The 8,122-nt window shown below is 42.3% G+C and overlaps 1 protein-coding gene across 8 annotated transcripts in view; it reads left to right on the top strand.

Annotated features, from left to right (window-relative positions):
- Positions 1–6: 6 nt before the first annotated feature.
- The window catches only part of Ralgapa1 (Ral GTPase activating protein catalytic alpha subunit 1), a 233,890-nt gene continuing 225,774 nt past the window's right edge, over positions 7–8,122 (top strand). For 7 of the 8 annotated variants that reach the window (XM_013347178.2, XM_013347177.2, XM_026781789.1 and 4 more), the window contains exon 1: positions 106–211. In XM_013347178.2, coding sequence (XP_013202632.1) covers positions 106–211 — 106 coding nt within the window. Of the gene's footprint in view, positions 212–8,122 lie in introns of all 8 variants that reach the window. The other variant, XM_013347173.2, reaches the window with a different exon arrangement.

An 8,122-nucleotide genomic window follows, 5' to 3' on the forward strand; every position in this document is an offset into this window, starting at 1 on the left:
GCGCGGCGGGGGAGCGCATGAGCCGCCGCGGATAAACCTCTTCCCCGCCCACCGCCTGCGCTCGGCCGGGGGGACCCGGCCGGGAGGGGCCGCGGCGGCCGCAGGATGTTCTCTAAGAAGCCGCACGGGGACGTGAAGAAGTCCACCCAGAAGGTGCTGGACACCAAGAAGGACGCGCTGACCCGCCTCAAGCACCTGCGCATCGTCATCGGTGAGGAGAGGAGCGACCCGGGGCGCAGGGGGTGAGGGGTGGGTGGGGGGAGTGACGACGCCTCGGCCTCGCTGCCCGGCACGTCACCCCGCGAGCGAGCGAGCGAGCGAACTCCGGGTTCGCCCTCGCGACCTGGCGCGGTCGGGAGTGAGGGCCGGCCGGCGGCGCCTGTGCCCACGCGCGGGAGGGGCGGGCGGGCGGGCGGCGAGGGAAGGGGCAGCTTGGCAGTTGGCACAAACCAAGCCGCACCAAGACAGAGGGACCCACATTTGAGTTCATGGTCTGAATTCTTTTTCTAAAGAAACAAAAAACGAGCGTCAGGCTAGAAACTTAAGTCCTTGGTGAGACTTCAGGGACACTTGGTGTTGGGGTAATGGTGTTTAGAGGGTGTGTTTGCTAGATGATTACTGCCATCCCCGCCCAAGTGGAAAGGAAAGCAAACTGCTCGCTTGGGCAGTGGAACCCGTGGTCTTTCAAGTTTTTTTGGCAGGTGAGGGCCTGGAGGAAGCAGTTACACCTCTTTGGGAAGTGGGTGGTTCCTGAAGCTTGTGGGAAAGGAACCCGCCCTACCCTCAATACACCCTGTTCTTCATTTGCTGTCCTTTAGAAGGAAACACTAAATATAGAGAACAAGATTCGCGAGAACTGTCAGTTTTCATTAAAAATTTTCTTGCTGTCAGCCGTCTTCAACTTCAGTTTTTCCAAAGATCGAACCGAGATGAGCTTGGGATAGAATGTTAAATGAGGGTTTTGGATACTTGGTCATAGATAACGTTGGTAAGGACTGAATTAATGTACTTTCGGAACTTTTGGTTCTGTACTTGATGAAGAAATTAGAGATGAAAAGTTAAGTTGGCCAGAGTTCATGTATAGATTAATAGCGTAACTGAGGTTACAGCCCAGATGCTTGGATTCTAAATCAAAGTTTATCGTCTTAAGCCTCCTTCCCAATGACTGCTAGTTTAGTGGTGTGTCTGTTTCAGGGATATATTTCCTTAGTGTGTTGACCAACGCCACTGATAGCACCCAACATCTGTGTGGTGCTTAACCATCAATAAAGGGTTTCACATGAATTATTACAGATCTTTGCAATCTGTTGGAAACAGAGATCTTATTGCCTTTTTTCCCCGTACAAATGAGAAAGTGTAAAGTAAGCCATGTTTCTATTGAGCTGACGAAGTCCAAATGAAGTCCAGATTTTGTGTGTCTGATTTGTTTTTCATCCTCCCTACGTGTATGACTGTGTACCTATAGCCCAAGTTCTTATTCCTCTGGTATAATGAGAAAGGAATTAAATCCAGTTATGTAAACCATTTAAACATGGTAGAGGTTTTTAAACATTTTATTTTCATTCTGGAGTTGTCATTGGAGAAGATTTGGCTGAAAAGATAGAACCGAGACATACAAAGTCATCGTGAATTACAAAATAATGGCGGTTTGAAACTGGACACTTGAGTGGAACGTGACACTCACTTGAGACGAGCTGTGGACTGCACAAATGCAGAACTAAAGAGCTGAGTTACAACAGGGGATTGGGATTTCTTAAATTAACCGCCTTGGTTGATTAAGGATTGGTTTCTTTATATTCCTTTGACATGTGGTTTCTGTGGTTCTGTGTGTCACACTGTGTGTGTGTCCTAACTTGGGAAACATGACATGTATTACAGCTTTACACGTTAGGCATTTTGTAGAACTAGCTTCCTCAGTTTAAGAATAGAATATTTAAAAAGAAAATAAACTTTTTTTTTTTGCTTTATTTAAGGGCTCTTTTTAAAAAATAGTCACTGGGGAAGACACTGTTGAGGATGTTCAGATGTTGGACATTCTTACAGACCTGTGCCTTGAGAGTAGACCACACTAACCATGGTGCTTAACCAGACACAGTTTGCCAATAGAGACAGTAACCACATCTGGAAATACTTTTTCTGTGAGGAATTGTTCCTAGGTATATAGTATGCTAGACACTGCTGAATGAACAGAAAAATCTGTCACAATATTCAAGTTCAAAGTGTCAGAATACTAGGTTCTGAGACCTTGTCATAATGCGTACTAAAAGATGGACCCCCAAATCTAAGCTTGGTTGTAAGTTCTCTCCTGCCGCAGGGCTAGGAATTGAACCTGGGGCTCAAGCTTGCTAGCAGGCATTCTGCTGCTGAGCAATATTCCAGTTTCAATATTTAAATTTAGTCAAATATTCTGTATTTTAAATGGTTACAGTTATTTAAAATAAGATTAATATGATTTCTAAGAATATGAATGAGAGAAAGTTGAACCCTTAGAGGCCTGCCAATTGGTATCCTCTTTTGTAGTTGGAAGAGCCAAAAATCGTTTTTGAAAATAAGTAGGAGTTTAAGTAAATACAGTGAGAAAACTAGTAAATTGGTTACTTACTTGGCTAATTACACAGAACCATATTTGACCCAACGAAAGTGCTGTTCATTGCAGGTATTTATAGAGAATTAATTATGTACATCCAGCTAATAGAATAGCAATTCCGCTTAGGAATGGTGTTTCCAGACATGACCTGTCTCCTGTAGGCACCACTGTTCTACAGCTATTTTAGTGTGGTCTTTCGTCTAGATCCCTCCTCACAGGGCAGAAGTCTGGAAGAGTGCTCAACATTTGAGTCTTTGGAGATGTCTTCTTTAGTGCTTTTCATTAAAAAACAGTGATTTTTCATATGTATGGATGTTCTGCCTTCATGTATGTCTATGCAATATATGTGTGCCTTGTGCCCAAGGAAGCCAGAAGGGAGTGCTGGATACTCTGGGAGTGGAGTTAGAGACAGCTGTGAGCTGCCATGTGGGTGCTGGGACTTGGACCTCTAGGTCCTCTGGAAGAGCAGCCAGTGTTTCTTAACCACTGGGTCCCTTCTTAAGCCCACTTTTCTTTCTTTTTTTAAATTCCTTTCATTATTAAAAAGCAACAAGGCTTTTTTCCGTTAATTATTATATAAAAACATAAAATTTAAATATCCATTGTTAGTCTTCCAATGTAGTGAAAATTCTAGTTAAATTTATAGATTTTAGCTAGGTGTGGTACTGCACTTCCAATGCTGAGGCAGGAGGATTACAAGTTAAGACACTCTGGAATACACTGTTATAGGGAGTACCCGGGCAACATAGTGAGACTGTCTTAAAATAAACAGAACAAAAATTCCTCTGATGGTTTTGGCTTATTGCTGATCTCATGTTTGGTCTAGAGAGAGAGAGAGAGAGAGAGAGAGAGAGAGAGAGAGAGAGAAAGAAGAGGCCTTGTCTGGTTTCTAGAGTTTGGGGATGGGATTTTTCCCTCCCACTTGTGTTTTACAGCTAGTAGCTCTCGGTGCTGATAGGAAGGCTAGCACATGGGAAGTGACTATACAGTGCTTGGCATATTATGCATCTTCTGGAAATGTTGGTTTGCTTCTGCTTAAAGTGGCAAGTTAGAAGTTCAGTCATCTGGATGAAAAATATAAATGCTTATTTAGCTAAGAATAGATTATTGCAATGGTTCTCAATCTGTGGTTACAACCCTTTCACAGGGGTCACATATCAGATATCCTGCATATCAGATATTTACATTACATTTCATAACAGTAGCAAAATTACAGTTATGAAGTAGCAGTGAAAATAATCTTATGGTTGGGGTCACCACAACATTAGTAACTATTAAAAGTTTCAGCATTAGAAAGGTTGAGAATCCTGGATTATTGCTGGGTCGTTTCAACAGCTTTTTTTTTTTTTTTTTTTTTTTGGTTTTTCGAGACAGGGTTTCTCTGTGGCTTTGGAGCCTGTCCTGGAACTAGCTCTGTAGACCGCCTGGCTGGTCTCGAACTCACAGAGATCCGCCTGCCTCTGCCTCCCGAGTGCTGGGATTAAAGGCGTGCGCCACCATCGCCCGGCTTCAACAGCTTTATTAAGGTACAGTTGTCATCCAGTAAATTGCACATATTTAAAGTTTGTACAGTAATTTTGACATGGGTCATGCAATCAACATTAGACATATCCAAACAAGATAAATATAGCTAGGCGCTGGGTTTGTAGCTCAGTAATAAAGCATGCACTGTATAAGGCCCTGGAGTTATCTTCTCCACAACACAAGAAACAGAAAAAAGAGGTCAGTGGAAGAGTGCTTGTCTAGCATGCTTGAGGTCCTGGGTTCAACCTCTACTACTGTCATCAAAGCCAAGCGCCAAAAGCTTATAGTCAGATACATAAGATAATATGTCCTTAACCTCCCAAAGTCTCTCCATACTCCCTCCCTCCTTTCCTTCTTCCTCAGCTTATGCCTTCTTATCCGTTCCTGGACAAGTCCCAATCTGTTCTCTGCATTTGCATTTTGTAGAGTTTTATATGAATGGGATTATATAGCAGATAACTGAAACTTTATAGTGTTTTACATTTTCTTTTACTCAGCCTCATTATTTTGAAATCCACCTGTGTTGTACTCGGGTGTGTCAGTGGTTTGTGTTTTTATTCTTGAGTTGTAGTCTACTAGACCACAACTTTTCTGCTTGGTTGATTAACATGTGGGTTGTTTGGGGGCTATTACAAGTGAAGCTGCTGCAAAGTGTACTTGATAGACAGACTTTTCATTTCAAATGGAGAGATACCTAGGAATGGAGTGGCCGGATCAAGTGGCAGTGGTATATTTAACCCGTGAGGACCATTCCAGCTGGACGGAGGTAGTGCGTGACTGTGCAGTACTCAGGAGGCAGAAGCAGACAGATCTCTGAGGTTTCAGGGCTACACAGAGAAACCTTGCCTAGAAAACCCCCAAACAAAAAACAATGTGAAAACTTGGAAAGCCAGGTGCCGTAGCTGATGCCTATAATCTCAGCACTTGGCTGAGACAGCTTCAAGTCTGAAGCTAGTAGAAGCTGCATAATGAGTTGTAGTCTAGCCTGGGCTACAGAATGAGAGAGACCTTGTCTCAACAAAACAGCAACAAAAGAAACTGCCAATCTCTTATTCACTGTTTAACATTTCAATAGCAGGTTGAGGGTACCAGTTCCTCCATATACATTAGCACAGCTCTCTGTGGCCAGTTCTCTTCATTCCATCCTCTGTAATATGTGTACTGGTCATGTCTGATAGCATGAGACTACTATTGTGTAGCTTTTCCGGTAAAGTTTCTCAAAAATCTCTTAAAGTGTGTGTGTGTTTATGTGTATGTACATGAGTATGTGCAGGATTGGAGGTTGAGGTTATGAATATTTCTGGTTTATTCTCATCTTATTTAAGGCAGAGTCTCTAAACTGAATCCAGAGCTTCCTGATACCAGCTAGTCTAGCAAACCAGCTTGCTCCAGAAATCACTTGTCCCTGCCTTCCAAGGGGTTGGGATCTGAATGCAGGTCCTCATATTTGTTTGGCAGGCCATCTCCTCAGCCTTTGATATAATTTTTTAAAAATTATTTTGTTTTCTAACTCAGTTTTTTTTAAAAAAAACTTTTAATGATTTATTTAACTTTATTTTATGTACATTGGTGGGAAGGTGTCAGATCTTGTGGAACTGCATTTTCAGACAGCTGTGAGCTGCCATGTGGGTGCTGGGAATTGAACCCGGGTCCTCTGGAAGAACAATCAGTGCTCTTAACCGCTGAGCCATATCTCCAGCCCCTCTAACTCAGTTATTAAAGTTCTTTATATAAGTTTTTCTCTTTTTAAAACTGTTATTTTTATTTTGTGTTTATGAGTGTTTTGTTTGTGTGTATGTTTCTGTACCGTGTGCATGCAGTGCCCACACCAGGACAAGAGAGGGTGTCAAGACCCCTGGAACTGAGTGAGTATCCATGTTGGTGCTGGGAATTGAGCCCTGGTTCTCTGAAAGCTCAGCCAGTGCTGAGTCTTAACTTCAGACCAACTCTCCAGCCCCTAGCATCCTTAATTTTTATTAAATGTTTATGAGTTGGGGATGTTTGCCTACCTGACACAAGTTCTTGGGTTTGATCCCCAGAAGGACCACCAAAACCAAAACTTTAGCTTAATTAAAAATTTATGTCAACTTTTCCTTTTATGTAATTTTTGGACAGTGTCATCTAAAATCTGCCTAACTCACGGGTACAGTTTTGTTGGTTTTTGTTTGTTTGTTTGTTGTTGTTGTTTGTTTTTTTGAGACAGGGCTTCTTTGTATAGCTTTGGAGGTTATCCTGACACTAGTTCTATAGAGCAGACTGGCCTTGAACTCACAGGAATCTACCTGCCTCTGCCTCCTGAGGGCTGGGACTAAAGGTGTATGTTACCACTGCTTGGCCCAAGTACATATATTCTTACATGCTTCTAAAAGTGATAGCATTTTAGGTTGTGTTTGGGTCTGTTATTCATTCTAAATTTACTTGGCTTTGTAGGTGTGATGTAAAGTGTGTTGTAGGGTGCTTCCCCACCCTAGTCTTTCTCAGACTTCTGCTTAAGTCCTGCTTTACTGAGTTACCCATGTGCTTTTGTTGAAACTTGCTTGTCTAAATATGTGTGGGCCTATTTCTAGACTGTTTTGTTTCAGGATCTGTTTTATTTGTGCTGGTGCCAATACCACAATATTTTGATTATTGTAACTAAAATAAATCCTGAAACCTATTTAGTGTTCTCTAACTTTTCTCTTCATTTTCAGAGGTGTTCTTTGTTGTTGCTTGTGCTTTTGAAGTGCCAGACCCTTAGTATTTCCATGTGAGTTTAAGATTAACTTGTTAAGCCCAATGCATCCTGGTGGCACATGCCTGTAGTCTCATCTAGTTTGTAGTCTAGCAGTTCAGGATGCTGAAACCAGAGGATCATTTGTGACAACTGCTTCAAGCATAGCCTGGGCAACATAGTGTGAGACCCTCCAAAAAAACAGAGGTGCTGGAGAGATGGTTCAGTGGCTATTCCAGAAGTCCTGGATTAAGCTCCCAGCACTCACTTGGTGGCACACAGGTATCTTAACTCTACTTCTAGGGGATCTAATTCCTTCTATGGTCTCTTATGGAGGCACCAGGCATGCACATAGTACACAGACATATTCAGGCAAAATACCCATACACATAAAATAACATAAAAAAAATGAAAGACTAGTCTTTCAGTTTCTAAACAAAACAGAAACTCATTGGGATTTTGATTGGGGCTGTTTTGAGTCTGGACAAGAGTCAGGGAAAACATAAAGACAATTTAAATATTTCAAGTCCTGAGCCATAGTGTTTCCTTTAGGGCTTCTTTAATTGTCTCAGCAGTGCTGCATTGTTTTCAGCATCTTGTGGGTCTTTGTCGAGACTTCACCCCTAAATATCTTCTACTCTTGAAGCTCTTACGAAATGTTGTCTTAGGCATCTGTGGTGGCACACACCTTCCATCCCAGCTCTTGGGAAGCAGAGGCAGGCGGATCTCTGAGTTCCAATCCAGTCAGGACTAGATGTAAGACTCCATCTCAAAATAACAACAAAACGACTAAAAAAAAGCCCCCCCCCCAATATTATCTTGTTATTTATTTCTAATTATAGTTAGTTTAGGGAAATACAGACTTCAAAAATATGTGTGTGTGTGTTTTGCCTGCATGTGTGTTAATGTACTACTTGTGTGTCTGGTATTTGAGGAGGCCAGAAAAGGACATTGGATCCCCTAGAACTGGAGTTACAGATGGCTATAAGCCACTGTGTGGATGCTGGGAATCAAACTTATGTCCTCTGGAAAGACAACCACTCTTCTTATTCCCTGAGCCAACTCTGCACCTTGAGATCTGTTCCCACCCTCACTTGATGAATACTCTCGATTTTCTTCTATTTCCCTTTCCAATGCAGGTGCTCTATGTAGTGCCCCCCCTTTCCTCTCTTGCTTTGAACTGTTTAGAAATTCTGATTCTATGTGGAAGTTTTGGCAGACTTTTTCTTACACGAAAGAAGAGAGGATGGTGTGTGTGCGAGAGAGAGAGAGAGAGAGAGAGAGAGAGAGAGAGAGAGAGA

This window comes from Microtus ochrogaster, chromosome 1, assembly GCF_000317375.1.
Source record: "Microtus ochrogaster isolate Prairie Vole_2 chromosome 1, MicOch1.0, whole genome shotgun sequence".
NCBI lineage: Eukaryota > Metazoa > Chordata > Mammalia > Rodentia > Cricetidae > Microtus > Microtus ochrogaster.